At 40.1% G+C, this 18,317-nt stretch overlaps 1 protein-coding gene across 2 annotated transcripts in view; it reads left to right on the forward strand.

Moving 5' to 3' along the window:
* Positions 1-18,317, forward strand: part of IGF2BP3 (insulin like growth factor 2 mRNA binding protein 3) — a 119,124-nt gene that overhangs the window by 85,803 nt on the left and 15,004 nt on the right. For both annotated transcript variants that reach the window (XM_052800040.1, XM_052800030.1), the window contains 2 exons: positions 1,808-1,943; positions 3,835-3,966. In XM_052800040.1, coding sequence (XP_052656000.1) covers positions 1,808-1,943; positions 3,835-3,966 — 268 coding nt within the window. The remainder of the gene's footprint in view (positions 1-1,807; positions 1,944-3,834; positions 3,967-18,317) is intronic.

Genomic DNA, 18,317 nt, shown 5'->3' on the forward strand with positions numbered 1-18,317 from the left:
AGAAGCTTGGCTGTTAATAGTAGTTTTACCCTGGAGCAATATTTTTGGAGAACCTCCCATTCTGAGTAATGAATACTTTGGCATGAACTTTCAAGCATTTGAGGGCATCCTGGACTTAGGCTTTAGCCAGAAAGGGTGAAAATAAGGCTTATAGGCTGTAGGAAAGGAAGAAAGTTTGGAAGACACATGAAGATGTATGAAGAGGTGTGAATACATGCAGGGGACAAGAAAAAAGTGTACTGAAGAAAATAGCTCAAATGAAGGCAAGGAAGCTAAGAGTGAATGAGCTTCCTCAAAAAGAGGAAATTCAAAATTGGGTGAAAGAACCCGAGACCTTCCTGAAGATATGTAAATGTTTATGGAGTTAGTCTGAGGAAAAGTGAATCAATTGGAGAAAAACACCCAAATAAGTGTGTTTCAAGAATAGGTTTTATAAGGCCAGCATGCTCTTTTAAATGTGTTGGTGTAAACATTTTGTTTGCAAACAGTACACAGACTGTTAATGCTATTTCTTAAAGGAAAAAAATATGTACAGGGTAAATGGGATAATGGTCTTCATTCCATGAAACCAACTTGTCTTTATTGATGATGACACAAATAACACATTGTCTGTAAACACTCGCAGAGTATTTTTTTAATTTAGCAAGTTAATGGTTTATTTGCATTAAAATCTTGGCCTCAAGATTATATTTGTCATGCTATGCCCGAAATAGCCCCATGAAGTTGCCTGGTTTAATTGGTACATAAGAGAGCATATATGCCCACTGATTCTGCTTTGTCTAATTAGTCTTTCTCCTGATCTTTTCATTTAGGCTTTTTGGTAAGCTTGTCCATAAAGTTAAAGACAGCTGGTTTGGGAAAGTGTTTCCTCTTTTTCTTTGGGGTGTTCTCCACCACTTTCCTTCCCGAGGCAGTAACTCAGTGCTCGCACACTGGAAACTTAAGAATTGCTTTGTGGATGCATTTCATGCTTGCTGCTGCTTAACTGAGATGCGCAGGTTGCCACGCTGCCTGCTGTGCGAGAAAGCAAGCCTTGCATGCTTCTTCCTCTCTCCTTCCTGCCATGGTCTTCCTTACCCCTCCTGCAACCTGCTCTGACTTTTGGGTTTTTTTTTTTGTTTTGTTTTCACCCCTTCAACCACTTTTTCTTAGTATATGGATATGCCATGGCTTCCCAGTCTGTTTCTTCCATTTTACCATTGTAGTTCACCATTTGTTACCTAAAAAAGCACTAGTTTAATGCTGTAAACCTTTCATTTTCCCTGAGGAGTCACTAGTGTTTGCAGCAAATGTTGATTTGCACACAGCTTTTGGTTTTCCCGTTACGAGGATTTGGAGGCTCTCCTGCAGTTTCACTGAGGGTTGGGCTTTTTTCCCCTCCTTCCTTAAGGATTCCACTATTGTTCTCAAGGGCAGAAAGTTTCTTATGCTCTGTGTTTCTGGGATGTCTAAAATGTCTGAAGCCCTCTCTCTGTTGGTAGGGCTGGTGTGGAGTGTGAAGTTGAATGGTGCTGCACTGCCCTGCAGCTCATGTTCCTACAGAGCGTGATGGTTTCCATCTTGTGTTGCACCTAAGAACATCTCAACCATCTGATGCCAAACCTTGCTGCGGTGGTTTTTGTTGTATTTGCTGTGAGGACAGAGTTCCTCCAGATTCTCCAAGAACCGTGTTTGAGCCCTGTTATGAATTGATACTATGCTCTTTGGAGGGCAAACTCGACACGCTCGGATGTCATCACACTTGAATGATAAACCTGGGTTACACTCTGCTGTTTGCTAATTAACTGTGCTTCTCTTTTATTTGCAGATTGCAGGACTTGACACTCTATAATCCGGAAAGGACCATTACAGTTAAAGGCAGTATTGAAACTTGTGCCAAGGCTGAGGAAGAAATTATGAAGAAAATCAGGGAGTCCTATGAAAATGATATTGCTGCTATGAATGTGAGTTGTCTTGTGGCACGGGCCATTTCTGGAACTAGAACCATGAAAAGATTTAGGTGTGAGGTACCTCTGGAGGTCACCTGGCCCAGCAGAGGGGTTGCTCAATATAAGGCCTGTTTCAAAGTTAAATGAGGTTGTGTAGGAACTTGTCCCCCCTCAAACATCTCCATGGGTAGAAAGTCCACAGTGTCTCTGGGCAGCCTGTGCCCTGTCTCACTGCTCTCATGGTGAAAATTTCTTTCCTAATAACACATCAGAATTTCCCTGTTGCAACCTCTCTCTGTCGCCTCTTGTATTAACTTGTGGGGCTTGGCCAAGGTTTTTTATTATTTATTTATGTATGTATGCTATGTTAATAAGACTTTTTCTGGTTTGCTTTGAGCAGGGGAACTGAGAAATTGATTTAGATTGAGAAAATGAATGGAATGACCATTTCATTTTTTTCTTGTTGCAAAAACCTAAAGGAATGTGTGTTTATGTTCTATTGTGGTTTATGAGCTCTAGTTTGTATGTTTCTTAAAGTAGTTATTCCCAGTCTCTTCATGTTAAAAGCATAACATATGGAAGAAGGATCTCTCTCCTGCTTTCAGTTATTTAATTTAAGAAGGCTTTATTAAGGTTTTTCTTGATATAGATGATAAAGGTATTTAGTTATTCAAAGATGATTGGTGATTATATAATAAAAACAACACACCTCATTAGTTTGCCAAAGTATTACTAATACAGATTGAGAAATGATTGAGATTTTTGATAAGCTATGAAGAGCTTTTTGTGTGTGTATCCAAATCATATGGTGTAGAATCAGACTGGAAATATTTTTTCAGTTTACAGGAGTCTCTGATTTTCTAGAAATGGCTGTTCTTCATTGTTTTCCTACGGCTGGAGAGAATATTCTCCCCACTTTTCCCCTCGCTCCCAAACTATAAGCAAATTGCAGGATACAAACTACACATGAGGACACAAAGTATTTTATAGTGGTACACTTTTGCTTCACATAGCAAGCAGGAACATGGGGTGGGCTTGTGGCTGCTCTGCTTTTGGTAAAGGTGTGGTAAGGAGACAACTACTTCTGTTACTGGATGGATTTCAAGTTTAGTTTGTAGTGATTGTTATAGTAGTTTTTTAGTTGGTGAAGTGTTTGGGGGGTTTTGGTGTCTCATGATTGGCTTATCTTGATGGCCTGAGATGGTGTCTGTCTCTAGCTGAGGTATTTCTAAAGCATAGCCATATTACTTGGCAATAATCTGGAAAAGTGAAAAAGCGTACTGACAAGTTTCGTATCATGGACAACAAATGCTTCCTACCACATGATACTGCCACTTTTCTCAGGTGTGGTCAGGTAAGGGACATGCAACTTTATGGTTGATGCTTTCTCAGAAAATGCTTGGGGGTATCTTACTTCATCTTTTGCAAGGCATGGGAGGGAAAGGATATGGGGGAGGGAGGATGGGGTTATAGTGGGGTGTATATGCCCCAGTGTATGAAAAGTCAGGGCTTGTGCATGGGCTTTCTCCGTTTCTACAGGGCTGTCTTTTTAGTATAAAGCCAAAATTATTATATTATATTCTCTGACAATTTTGTTCACTCTGAAAGTGAATTATGCTATTACTTGAATTGCTTGCTATAAAGTTTGTCATATGTTATACTGATTAAGTTGTACCAAGTGATTCCCAGCTGCCTTTACTACTACATGTTTTTAATGTTATTGGTCTGTGCATATGCCAGGGAAATAGGTTTGAAGCAGAGTCCTTGGGGTAATGGAGATGAATTTTTTTTTTTTAAATAACATACTGACATCTTCTCAAAAGGTTAATAGCCTATGCCACCTAGGATTTTGATTAAAGTTAATAACCAGGATTGTAAATCTTAAATAACTCTTCTGCCATTGCAGCTTCAAGCACATTTAATTCCTGGATTAAATCTGAATGCCTTGGGTCTGTTCCCACCTTCTTCTTCAGGAATACCACCTCCCGCAGTGAGTGTTGCCTCTGCTGCTGCTGCTGCTTCATATCCACCATTTGGGGTAAGGGAAGCCTCTGATTTTGGATGGTTAGTGGATGGTGATACTAATCTGTACAATGCTGGTGTTCAAAACTAATCAGTTTGCTATATTTTTGCTGAATTCCCCAAAGATCTGGTAATGGTGTTTTAGTGGGTGTGTTCTGTCAGTTTTCTAAATGTTGTCTGTCTTCCTGCTTGCACACTGAAGATATTTCATGTGGCTGCAGTTGGGAGCAGGCATTCATTGGTCATTTAGTGAAATGCTCAGTGAAACCAAAAAATGGTATTTCTTAGAAAAGTGTTAGATCCTATTTTCTAGAGAACTTGAATTATTACAGAAAGAAATCTTACATAAAATGGAATTTAAAAATTGCTGGAATTTGCAATTAATAATGCTAGTCTGCAATTGTATTCCTGTTGATATGGAAGGGAAAAAAAATGATCTCTTGTCATAAAGCAGGGATCTATATGTAGCTAATGTTTGTTTGGATGTAGTAGTTTTATAAATGTACAAGCCCTATTGAAATGCAATATTGCTAAATATATAGGATTTAAATTATATGGATGTCATGGTTTAACCCCAGTTGGCAACTAAGTACCACACAGCTGCTCACTCACTCCCCCTCTGGTGGGATGGTGGAGAGAATTGAAAGAGTAAAAGTGAGAAAACTTGTGGATTGAGATAAAGACAGTTTAATAGGTAAAGCAAAAGCTGCACACACAAGCAAATTGAAACAAGGAATTCATTCACCGCTTCCCATCGGCAGGCAGGTGTTCAGCCATCTCCAGGAAAGCAGGGCTTCATCATGTATAACAGTTCCTTGGGAAGACAAATGCCATCACTCCAAACGTACTCCCCTTCCTCCTTCTTCCCCCGGCTTTATGTGCTGAGCATGACGCCATATGGTCTGGAATATCCCTGTGGTCAGTTGGGGTCAGCTGTCCCGGCTGTGTCCCCTCCCAACTTCTTGTGCCCCCCCAGCCTCCTCGCTGGTGGGGTGGGGTGAGGAGCAGAAAAGGCCTTGGCTCTGTATAAGCACTGCTCAGCAGTAACAAAAACATCCCTGAATTATCAACACTGTTTTCAGCACAAATCCAAAACACAGCCCCATACTAGCTACTATGAAGAAAATTATCTCTACCCCAGCCAAAACCAGCACAATGGATTAATCTCCAGAAAGCTGTGAACTACTTGCCACATTGTTCTCTAAGAAATATGTGAAAAAGTTCAATAGAATCTTATTCAGATCAGTGGTGATTGGTAATCATAAATGAGGTCTTTTGTGATGGAGCAGAAGATAATTTGTTGTATTGGAAAGCTCTAGAGTCTGTCTGGAAAGAGATGGTGCTCTGCTATTCAAGAAAAGACAACCTCATTACACAGAGAAGGTGATTTTTCATGTCTCTTCCCTGTTTCTTGTGATGGTGGTTGTTAGCAACTCAATGGAAGATGAATTTTCAAAATGAACTCTAACAAGTGGATGACAGAGCTTTACAAACTCTGATGTGGCTGACTTTGCCCTCTTCTTTGCTCCACAGTAACATCTAGAGAGCTAAATCTGAGACTCTTCATGAACTAAAAGAGTGAAAATGCAGCACAGCACGCTGAACTTTATCAAATAACTCAAGTGGGTCTATATATATTGCACTAAGGGGTAGCTGTTGCCTAAATATTTTTCCCAGAGGAAGAAGCCAAGAAAATGTCACTGCAAGGAACAGGAAAAATTCCACACTCATAGCATTGTTTGTGGGAATGAACAACTTGGGTGTTGTGAAAGTATTACAAACTATATTGAGTATAATAGTGGCTTTATCAGGAAAAAGTGCCCCAATGAAAACTACAACGGAAATATGTTTATACTCGGTTATTTTACTACTAATAGCAGTGCTTCTGTGACAAACAAATTCTCTTTCCCTCCCTCCCCCTGCCCCAGTTCCTCTGTGCTTTGATTAGAGTGGCAGACTAAATGAAAAAATACAGGTTTCTGCTTCATTGTATTGCATAAAATGCCATCTGTGGTAATGGATTGCCTCAATTTATTTCTTCTTTTTTAAGAGAAACTAGAGGTGATTTGTTAACGGTATTTAACTTTAGTGGTAATGAAAAGTGTAGTTTTTTCTTTCTTTTTACTCCAGTTTTGCAAACTACTTTGCTATTCTTGAGATTCATTGTAAGCCTACAGTTCTGTTCCTCAGTTGGTTTATTTTAATTTCTTTCCCACTTTTTCTTTGTTGTGGTTCTTTCTTGGTTTTGCTCTAAATACACACCTAAACAGTGCTGAATTTGCTGATTTCAATCTTATTCCTGTCTGTCCATCTGTTGCTAGAGCACCTTTATCCCCCCCCCCCCCCCCCCCCCCCCCCCACTTTTTTTTGGCCTGTTAGGATCTCTGGCAGTTTCCAGGTTTCTGGAAATAGGATAGTGGCAACATCTGGAAAAAGGCATCAAGAAACAAGTGTCATTGTGTAAAAGTGTAGAAACTTCGCAGCTGGAAGGACTGCACTGTCTGAACTGTCTCTTGCTCCTGTTCATACTGTTTGCTCAGTCCTCTGAATAAGCTCTTGCTCCAGATAGTCTAGATGTATGACAAGCTATTATGCAAAAAGAAGGGATAAACTCATAGATTCAGAGGATAAACTCTGGCTTTTGTGGAGGTTGGGGGTGGTTCCAAGACAGCCCCTGAACCTGATACTAAGGGCTTCTGAAACAAATGCATGAATAATTGAAGCGATCTCACCTTTTCTTACTTATATGTGACCTTATCTGGAAAAGAGCAGGTGGCTCTGTGGGCTTCAGGCAAGTCAGCCCTTCAGATTACTTGGAGTAGCTGTCCCTCTCTGGGGAGAGGAAAACAAGGAAAAATATGAGTTTATCTTTTAATGGATGCAGTTTTCCAAGAAACAAGTTTCCTTTTTTAATTTTTTTTTTTTACTTTATTGGACAAAGACTTTTAAATCTTGTTTGTGTATGAAGTTATTTTCTGTAATTTCTGAGTTTTACTCTTATTTTTTTTTTCTCTAGTAGAACAATTTTTAAGACACTGATTAAATAGGGTATGGGGGAATGGAGAAGTAAAAATAGCAAAAGAAAAGGGCTGGCTATATTTTGGAGAAGAAAGGGAAACAATTTGAACAGCTAAAAGTAACCTCAGAGGGGGATCTAGGAGAGCTCATAAGGGATTTAAAAAGTAAAAGAAAATAAAAATCTGTGTGGGTAAAGGAGGCTTTAGGGAAAGAAGGTCTTAGAAGAAGCATTAATGAAATCACAGGGATACTTTATGTCCATTTCCCTATGAGCTATTCATTACCAAGTTCCTTGTTTTGGCAAAAGTGTTTGGGCAGCCCAAGTCCCTTTAACTTGTTTTGAGTGGATGTCCTTGTACGCTTGGGACCACTGGTTAGCTGGCATTGAGGATATCCATTTCAGGCAGCAGAAAATAATTTCTGAAAACACTGCTGGCATCAGGATATAAGAAGTGTATCCTGCTGCTGTCTTGCTTATTTTTGTCAGTGCAAACTTTGACTTCTGCTCAGGGCTGGACATGGGTGGCTCTTCCCTATCTCCTGTTTTTTCTGACTGAGTAAAGGTGTGTTCCTCAGCAAGTTCAGCTACACCATCATCAGGGGCCTCTTGGCATCTAATGTCATTGAAGTACTTTTGTGAATGTGTGCGTATAGTGAGCCTTGGGACCCCACTATGATGTGCCTGAGAGTTATGAAGCTTTTGTTTGAATACCTTTGTGTGGACCCTTGCTTCACCTTGTGGGGATGGACTCACAAGTGGCTCTCCCTTGGGTCAGAAGAGGTAGGTGGGTGAGCTTTGGGCATTTGCAGAAGAGTTTCTACATGGAGCTGATCCTTCATATGTACTCTTTTAGTGACAAGGTGTTGCTGTGACCTGGTGTAGGACTTGTTCCCAAAGAAACTGAGATGTCATCTTAATTATTGAAAAAAGTGTCTGTCACATTCCTCATGCTGCTTTTTTATATGGGTGGAAAGAGAAAAATCTGCATAGTAAATGCAGGATCTAGGATTTTGTTATATTGCCAGAACTTAGTGACATGTCTGAACACCCATATATACAGCTGTAGCCAAGTATTTCTAAAACTGAGTATTCAGGAGCTTGGGACTGAGTAATTAGATAGGTTTAGCTGTGTTAACATGAGCTGTGTGATGCTTTATGCTCTCCCTCTTCATGCAAAACTTTGAGGCATATTTGATAAAAGCATAAACACTGTTCTCTAGCTGCTTCAGGAATAGTCTGGTGTCACAAATTTAGGATATGGCGATGTTATCAAACACTGGTTTGCATTTAGCTCCTTGGACTGGATCACATTCAGGAGAACAATCTCCATGTGACTGAGATACTTCATTCTCTATGGTCCATCTCCACAATGGTTCACACTGGTGTATAACACCAAAGTCTTATTGCATAGAGCCTCACCTAATTTAATCTAATGAGATGCAGTTTCTGTCTCACTAAGAATCTGGCTGTTGCTTTACCCTTTGTCCTGGCAGCAGAGTCCATACAGGGAGGCACAGGCTGTCCTTGGTACCTGTCTGTTTGCAGATGTAAACACACATATGTGTGCACGTCTGCTGCATGTGGCTAACAGTGTCTGAGCACCACATCTAGTGCACGCTAACCATTCTTTTTTTTAAATATATTTACTATCACTAGCAAAAATTCTTAATATTGCAACTGTATAATTTATTTGCAAAGTCCAAGCTCTGTCTGCCTGTTTAAAGCACTCATTTTGTATAGCCATTTAAAAGGGATACAATGGAATTGCATATTGTGTTTCCATTCCTGAATTTTCCTGTCTCTTTTTGCAAAAATCCAAGATTTGTGTATTTTCATCTGGCTTCCTAAAAGACAAGTAAATTGGAACACATGGGAATCATTGAAATGTTTTAAAGTTTGAGGAAAAAGTAGGACTTAAGAAATGTCTCAGTTAAGAATATTAGGAGTTAAAAATTCTTTTTTACTGTCAAATGGGCATGATTTTACTCCTATGATCCTGGTGATATGATAAAACTAATGGGTTTTTTAATGAAAGTGTACCCTTGTGTGGCCATACTAAGGACCAGTAGCCTTTCTGTGCCTATTTGTAGTTGATATCTCGTCCAGCTGCTTTTGGGCCTGGAGAATGACCACTTTCTGTTTAGTCTTAAATCTTTCTCCTTAACTCTGCAGTTAAATGCTTCTGTGTGTGGCAGTTCTGACACAATTGCAAATAGTTTTGCTAGTCTGCCCACTGTCACTCATAATGAATGTCATGAGCTGAGTACCTGCATGAAGAACTGGGATTTGTATGAGGAGGAGAGTAAGATTCTGCAAAAGTGAATATGCCCCATGCTTATGTTTTCCAGAAGATATGTTGCCACAAAAAATGTTTTAGAAAGTATCCCAGCCAAGCTGCTTCAGATGTAGTGTTGTACTGCTTAAAGCTGTTTTGATGTTGTTGTTGCTTCTGTCTGCTGAACTTTGGGGAGAATATGCACATACTTGTCTCTTGAGAATAGAAGTTTGTTCTCATGCAACACTGAAGATTTTAAAGCTCCAAACAAACAAGAAATCCTTGTCTTAAGAGTTCAACTGTGTATAGTCATGCAATTAAATACACCTGGCCCATCTACTGGGGTTAAGCGGGTTGCACCTTTCCTTTTCTAATTGAAACTGCATGTTTAATTGTACATCTGACTGCATTTCTTTTGTAGCCTTTGGGTCTGAAATTTGGCATCCCAAGGGTATGGGGGAAGGAGGGCTAACCTGTAGAGAGCTCATCCTGTCCTTGAATGTCCTGAAACAGGGCAATAGAATTAATTCTCTGTCACATGGCAGATGTACTTAAACATATAGGAAGCTGAGAAGTAGACAGCTTTCCTCCACAAGAGGAGTTCATGCCCGTTGCTCTCCTGCATCTGTAAGGTCCTGTCAGAGACAGCTGAACTTGGGCTGTGTGAAGTTAGCTAAGGGGAAGAGATGCTCCTCTGCTCACAGTAGGACTGCTTTCTCTACTGGTCTTTTTGCACACCTGTTGTAGCTTCTTAAAGGTCTACCCTCAAAATGCACTCTTTCTAACCTTTTCTTTAGCCTCACGGTTAATTTTCAGGTTATGTGATATGCATAGAGGCTTCGGGGGGTGGGTGGGGGGAGGTAGTTTCCTACAGTAAACAAAAACCAAGCAATCAAACCACCTTTTTCGGATGACAAAAAATGCTTGTACAGCTAGGCTGCCAGGTTGCTGTCCTTCATTCTTTTTGCCATCTCTTGAAGCTTTTTGTTGCAGGTGAGGAACATGCCAATGGAAAACTTTCTCCTTAGAAGATATTGTGGTCAAGAGAGAGATTCCTTCTTTATTCTACAGTAATTTTCTTAAATAATAATAGTAAAGAAGAGATCTTCTATACTGCATAGATGTAAGAGAAGAAATAACTGTATTGTGCTTTTGGCAGGAAAGAAAAGTAATTTAAAATGAAAAATTGCTTCATTGAGGGCCTTCATTTGATGCCCTGAGCATAGATGAGAGACAAGGAAGAGGAAAAACTGTCCTATGTTTCCAGGTACTTTGACTCTTACTTGGTGGAGTTGGGCTCCTTTGGATGTCTGGGTTTGATAGGATTAGCTCGTGCAACTGTTACATCTAAACTACCCAGGGGTAGTAATGTATGTACATCTATAATGTGTGTAGTCGTAAGTGGCTTTGCCCTAACTTGGCTAGCTTGTTAAGCAGTAGATGATTTTGTGAGGAGCTGTCCTACAGCCAAAAGAGGATGTGGTTTTGGGGGTGAAGAAGGATTTGCTAGTGTTTTTACAAAATGGTTTTATATTAGTGAAATGAAAACTATACATGTGCAGCACACACAGTCTTGAGAAGGGCACTATAGGACAACAGCATTGTCTGAAAAAACCACTACCAGCTAATTAGACTTCTTTAAAAGGATTGTAACCTCAGTGCCTTGAGTATACCTTTCCTGCTGCTTAGTTTCTTAAATTCATTAATGATGCATTTTTGACAACTAAGAAACTTGCTCCATGGTGCATAACATTGTGGGATTGTTCTGGCCTGTGGAGAAAATGGTTGGTCCTCCCACCGCCCTGAAGTCTCCTGCTCCTACCATGCTGTGTTGGCAGGGACTCATGTCCGGAGTAATCAGAAAATATTCTGCCTCTGGAGATGGACTGGCCCCTAGTGAGGGAAGCAAAAATGCAATTGGCACTGTATGATGTATAAAGATCTGGCAAGTTGACAGTTGGTGTCTTTTCCAAGGTGTTGAAGCCTCCAGTTATTCTTAATAGCTCTTTTTACAGTTCTGAGGTTGTCATAATGCAAATAGTATCACTCTCTAACTAGTAATGCACACTTTTAAAAATAAAAATGGCTACTTCCTCACTGCAGATTTGAATACTTGTAGTGATATTTGTAGTTCCTTGGGACAAGAAATAGGAATTTGTGTTGGTCCCCTGCTCCCAGATTATTATTGTGGGAAGAAGATTTAATTGGTGTTCCCTCGAACATCTCAGACTCCCAAGCTTGAAGTACCAGGCTCAGCATCTTCTGAATGTAAAACTAAATGGGAAATTTAATTCCTTAAGGTGCCAAATAATATTTTGTTACTAGAGTGTGCTGAGCTCCTTCAAGCCAGAAACAAAAATAGGTCAAGTCCTCATTCTGGTGTAGCTGGCTCCATCTCTGGTTTGTTTGTTCATTAAACATGATGGAAAAATAAGTGACCTTTCTGTGTTTTCACAACCTGTTTTCTTTGCAGCTGCCAAGGAATCCAAGAGCAGTGTCTTTGTAAACCAGAGCTGATGAGTACCTGTATCTTGCAAAGCCACAGATTTCATGGGCAACTTCTAGGAGCCTGGAGTACCCATGTGGCCAGTGTGTCACAGCCACGATTTTTGAAGTGGAAGTGTTTCTATACATAAGCATTTGTTTTGGTGGTCGTGCAGTGTTGCAACACCAAATACCTATGTTTGCTGCTTGTGAATGACCAGCAAAATTCCTGCTTATGTAGTTTCACAATCTGTTCCTTGTTTTGATTTCTGCTTTTGGCTGTCTATTCAGGATAAAAGGTGGCAGATTGCTTTTTTTGGCATTGTGGCCTATCAGATTTTGCAAAAACAAAAAGTTCATGCCATGTTCAGAAATATGTCAGACCTGTTCCTGCTTGTGAAATGCCTTATAACCAGCCTGCGAGAAAATGTTCCTTCTCTGCTTCTGTGATTTCTACCCCCTTGTTCCTGGCTAGGTTTTCATGTTGGAAACACTTCTGATAGGGTGCGGTCCTGTTAGTGACTTCTAGTAGTCTGAGGAGATCCCCATGGCTTGCCAGGTAGAAGACAATGGTGATGAAAAGTACTAAAGCTGTGAGCCAAGAAGTAGAGTGAGTAGTAGTAAGTGAGATGATTTTAGTGGCATCTCTCTTAAGGTACTGACCATTGTGTAATAACCAGCTGTGTTTGAGTTTCAGGTGTTGAAATGCAGTAGTCCCCAAATTGGAAAAGCAGACAGGTGTTATTGCTTAGGTTTTCGACCGTGAGGACCAGCTCAGCTAGCTGGACAGAGGGCTCCCACCGGCATAGTGTACTTTCTGGGTGTCCAGAACTGATGGGGGGTGGGGGGAGGTAGAGATGTGTGGCTTTGCTGTGGGCTGATTCTCAGAAAGGGTCATGCTCTTGGTTCACCTAGTGACACGAGTGTTTCTTACATGATGCTTGCAGGGTAAGGGGGAGCCAGATCTGCTCTGAACACAGCAGGTTGCCAGCCCAGAGACCCGGACGGTGGAGGGAGGTGGTGTGATGAGCTCCTGGCCACACTAGATGAAGGTTGCTGCAAGCGTGATGTTGAAGCTGCTGTGGGGGAGTTCCTTGTCATACTTGCAAATCCTTCCCACCACTCCTGCCTCTCACATCAGTCTGGGGTTCATGCGAAGATGAAGCCCTGGGTGGATGGTGGCAGTATGGTTTGTGCATGGGAAAATGGGTGATGTTTCAGGGTGTCCAGAGTGAAGTTAAAAATACACGTTGCTTCTTTTAAATTATGTTTTGCTGGCTCTGGGCTGACTAAATTCAGTAGTGAAGAACTCTGTTACCTTCTGAGCATAGTCCTGGCTTTTCAGGTAGTGAATACGGCAGAAAGTTTTAGACTTGCAGCATGGGCTTAAATCTGTTCTAAATAAACCGGAAAAGGTCAGAGGGTGGGGGGAGCTCAGGCTTCAGTTTGTTAACCTACACCGGCAGCACCACTCTAGCTGGTGTAGGACATGGTGACCCAAGAGGTATTTGCAACAATGTTGTAAAACTGTGGATCACGTTAGACCTGTCTACCAAGACTTCTAAGTTTTCGTTAATAAGCCTCTTGTTTCCAAGGTTGGCTTAAACTTTTAGCATTAGTATTGGAAAATGAAGACACTAGGATTTCTTTCACTGGTGTCAAAAGCTTATTTTTTTTTAATCAATGCATTGTATCCTTCTGGAATGTCTTCAAGGATACTTAGCTTAATGTTGGTTTCCCCTTGCTGCAAGTTTTTACTACTAAATAAGTAAGAGCATGTAGTATAGCTGTAGGCCAGGATAATTCTTCACAGTGCATTCCAAAAACATGGCTTAAATTTTGACTTTGGGTCTGGTAGAAGGTTTGAATGAAATGATACCTCACTTGCTGACAAACCTTAGGCTATTCTGAAGACCAAGTGAGTCATCTGTAAATCTGCCTTGCCTTGGTGATGGTGATCATGGCGGTTGGGAAGGGGGAAAATGGCGAAAGAGAACTTTTTAATGCAGTCATCTACTGGTTGTAATTTTTACATTACAAAGTGGATTTGTTTACTATTTAAAAACAAAAAAACCACCAATAACGCACCAGGCTAGATGGTAGCCAAATGTTGGCTGAGACTGTTCCATGCAGTCTTAAAATAGTTTTTAATTATTTCCCTCACAGCTAAAAAAACTGATGCTGGCTAGAAATGGATAACGTTACTTTGTGACTGTACATGTCTCATCCTAAGGTAATTCATTTGCAACACATTTAGAGTAAATGAAAACATGTACTGGAGATGCATAATGGACTTAGAAACCAGCAAAGATCTGATTCTGCTCCCATTGATGTCTGGCACAAAATCCTATTTACTTCAGTGAGTACAGTATTTTTAAAGATTTACAACCTTATCCCAAATGTTGCCATGGATGTACCAACCACATACATTTGACAGAGCAAGGGGTCTGTGGAGACACTTAAAAACATGACTGGAAAAAAATTTGTACTGTTGGCAGGCTTGCAGAAAAAGACTGAGATTAATGCTCAAGTTAACATGAGGGACATAAATAACAAACTTGTCCCCTTATGAGTCCTGCAATGGGTGGGATCACATGCTCATACTGACTGAGGGAGCTGTGGACTGACCTAGCAGCAGCAGCAGCCAAGAGCAAGAGAGGGGGGTTTATCTTGGGGAAGAACTGAGGCAGCAAAACTTTTTTTTTTTTTTCTTTAGTGGTGTTTGGGATTTTTGTGGTTTTGTTTCTGTCTGAGTTTTTGTTTTTTTTAAATACCATTCCCCAAATACAATGACCACTCCCCCAACTCTGGTGGCTTGGGACCTACTTTTTTTACCTACCACCATCTGAAGAATCATAGCTTTATTTTTCTGAGTTTTCATCCTTGCATGGCCATGCTTTGGCTGTTATACAAGTGTGAGATGAGGAGGAATGCTTTTCCTTCTGATGATCTATCAGGCAAGGGAAAAGCTCTCCCTCTTGTGTGTGATTTTGGGCAGTTTGGAGAACTCATGCACCAGGCCTTGGCAGAAGTGTTACAGTAAGCTTCTCCCAAGGGCAGCTTATTGGGCTCTACAGATCTTTCTAATGACTATTCTGCTAAGCCAGTTTGCTAAGAGTAAACTATAACGTGGTAGGGATGGCAGCAGAGAAGCAATTGTCCTGTGAAAATCTTCTGTAGGGCTGCAGAATCTGTTTGGAGTGAAGGGGACCATCCTGATGGTACCTGTAGTGTAGGGGCTCCAGACAAGCCCAGTATAATGGGGAAGCAGCTGGGGAGCACAGGATTTAGGAACAGATTAAGCTAGACCTTGGATGGAGGTGGTGAGAATTTTAAAAAAATTTTTTTTTTTTTTTCTTAAAGAAATAGTTGGTAAGGGCTATTAGGCTAGGGACAGATGGCTGGTGTTCAGGGACTTGCAGGAGGTATGGAAGGAGGTGTATCCAAGCTGCTACAGGAAAAACAGTTGGACTAGTCTAAAACTTTTTTTTACTGGTGTGCAGAAGCAGTTGCTTAGCTTCATCCAATGGGGTAGATTAATTTACATCTCTGTGTTAGATCACTGTTTCAATCATGATTTAATTGAGCAAGCAGGAAATTTGATTGAAGTTGACTTATCAAGTTTTACATCTGTACTTTAAGTTACCTTTCTGAAAGCCTTGGTGTAGTCTGTACTACCACAGCTACCCTTTGCTAACATAGTGAATGTATCTTTCTATTTAAACAAGTATGCAGTTTACCATTTGCTTTGGTTAATATATTTTTTCCATTTTCTGTTAAAAAATGATGAATGGTGCTTTTCTTATTTGCTTGATTGATTAATTTTTAACTTCTGATTTTTCATCAGGCTACATTTGGATGGAAATTGGAATCCAATTAATGAACAAAACCAGCATTTAAAATTGTTTTCATTAGTTAAATGTGTGGGATATAGATGAAAATTCCTTATCAAGCCTGTTTTGTGTTTAAAGCATACTGATTTTTGTAGAAACAAAGCAAGTATTACCAGCTGTTTATGAACTGAATTAATTGTTTCTGGTCACCATGCTCTTCAAGAATCTGTTTCTTAGAACTAAGAAATCTCTGTTTCTGGAGCTTTTTTTTTTTTTTTAAAATCTAAAAAACTAAGTTATCCATCTGAGGGAACATCCTGGTGTTGTCTAGCTGTGTGCCCCAGCTATGTGTGACAGAAACTTCTCTCCCCAAAGCCATATTCCTCAAGTGTATGCAGGCCTCCCACCCCACTGCCCAGAAGAGTATGTAGCTTGCTTTGTGCTGTTTGGACCTATTCAACATTAGGATGGACTAGTCCTGAGCCCATCCCACAAATATTGTTAGGGCAGAAGAGGTGGTCTGTGCATCACAGACCTCTGAGACAGTTACTCACGAATCAGGGTAGACGTATAGACCATACATCTTGGAGAACTTAGGTTACTCTTTTAAAAGATTTTTTTTTTCCACGTTTCTGTCAGTTCCCAGTCTTGAATAAACTATTTTCTTATGTGGGGGGAAAATAAAGTGAATGGGAAAGAGGAGAAAATTGCACAGAATTCTCCATGTGCAGGAGACGTGACTGTTTTCAAAAATTAGTTGATGACTAATTCCATGACTTAATGAACTTTACAACTTCAGTAATGAGTGCACACTACTTCAACATTTAGACTGAAAAGTATTTAAATTTATAACTATACCATTAAGGCCCTTAAAATTATGAAGTAAAAAAGATGAACTGCAGGATGCTCTCTAGAGTCATTACAGACAGATAGTCTCCAATATATATATATACACACATACATATTTTAGTTTTTAAATTTTAAGTATATGTTTAAGCAAACTTGGCCTTGTTAAGGGAGTGAACGTTGAAGCTCAGATTCCACACAGTGGGAAATTAGTTCCCTAAATTTAGTGCTCCTAACATATGTTTAAGATCTAGGAATCTATTTCTGATATAACTCATGCTAGAAGTTCCTGGAAAGCTCTATGACTTATGTGGCGTGGCATGGGGAAGATTAAATTATAGTTGATTTTCTTCCATCCTAAGATCCCCAGAAGCATCTGTAAGATTGATGGGTGGTGTAGTCATTGCATTACGTTTTGATGTGTTTCTTTTGGAGGATAGTCTTCCAGTAAATACAAAAGGATTTTAAAATTATTGTGGGTAAGGAGGTGGACAGATAATAAATTGAACTTGATGTTATGATACTCTCTTAAAAGCCTTAGCTAGACTTGATTTCTGCCAGAAGAAAAAAGAAAGAGCTGTTGTTTTTTATGTTCATGCTTTAAAACAAATCAAACAGTATGGTTTTTTGAGTGGTTAAAAATCAGTGTGGGTAAGGAAATGGACATAATCTCTGTAAATCCTGCATGATGTTATACTGGAGATGAATTTGGTTATACGTATGAGCCAATGTGCTTCTGCAGACAAGAATTTGAAAAATGACAATGTATAAACAGTTCAGTATTGACAGATTTTCTGCTGTTCCTTAATGAACATATATCACTATTACACCAAAATGGAAGTTTAATGTTACAGAACCTCACTCACACAAAAATAATAATAAAAAAATCCTTTAGGAAAAAAGAAGTTGAAATGTATCAACAAGTCAAAATTATGAGGAGGGAAGGGGGGAGAGCGCTACAGTGAGCTGACTGTGCAGTTGGAAAGACACGTGTACATCTTCTGTCTTTCATTGCCTTTGCTGCCCATGTTTCATGTTTAAGGGTGAGGCAGCAGAAAGGAATTTCAGTGGTGAATTGAATCTAGCCAAGAAAGTGGCTTGAAATCAAGCTTTGGGAAGAAGAGGGGAAAACTGTGCTGCAGGCAGATGGGCAACAGAGGGAAGGCAGGAAATATCTGCAAACAAAAGTAATGAAGTTTGATTCGTTTCTATGGTAAAGAAATGTGTCTGGAGGTGGATTTAGGTAGAAGCTGTGTAAAGTCTTGAAAACCAAGTCAAGTTACACGTTTGATTTGTAGCAGTGTTGTATGAATTAGCTGGAAAGTTCGTGCATTAACTCAAAAGTTTAGCTGGAAGAGGGTGGCTGGAGTTGCGTGTGGGAGGGAAAACTTTGGCAGTGGACTTTTGCAGGGGCTGGAGCATGTGTGGACAATTGAAGGTAGGGGTCAAGGAGATGAGCGAGCAAGGGGTGGCTAAGCTGTCTGCACCTGGATTGGAAAGAGAGGTTGCCTCTACACCCAGTGCAGTTAGTATGGGTCCTTGCAACAAAACCGGAAAAAACCAAATGCCTTATGAATTTGTATCCATTTAGAAACAGTTTTCTGAAGTGGTGAGATCAACCAAGTACCTACAGTAGCATTTCCAAATTACTGGAAATCTTGCTGGATTCACAATGAAAATGTAAAAGGACTTACTATGAATACACTCACAGGATGTTTGTAATAATAGGAGGAGAAAATGAGTAATCTTCTGGAAAGCGGTTTAACATATATACTGAAGTGACTGGTAGCTTTCATTACAGATATGTAGTTTCAGGGCGTAGTTTTGAGATCGTTTTAAACTGATCTGTAAGCAGATTAAAAGGGGTGTTCCCACCTTTTCCCATGCCCTGACCTAATTGTTGTTGCTTC

Source organism: Harpia harpyja, chromosome 1 (genome assembly GCF_026419915.1).
Source record: "Harpia harpyja isolate bHarHar1 chromosome 1, bHarHar1 primary haplotype, whole genome shotgun sequence".
Classification (NCBI taxonomy): Eukaryota; Metazoa; Chordata; class Aves; order Accipitriformes; family Accipitridae; genus Harpia; species Harpia harpyja.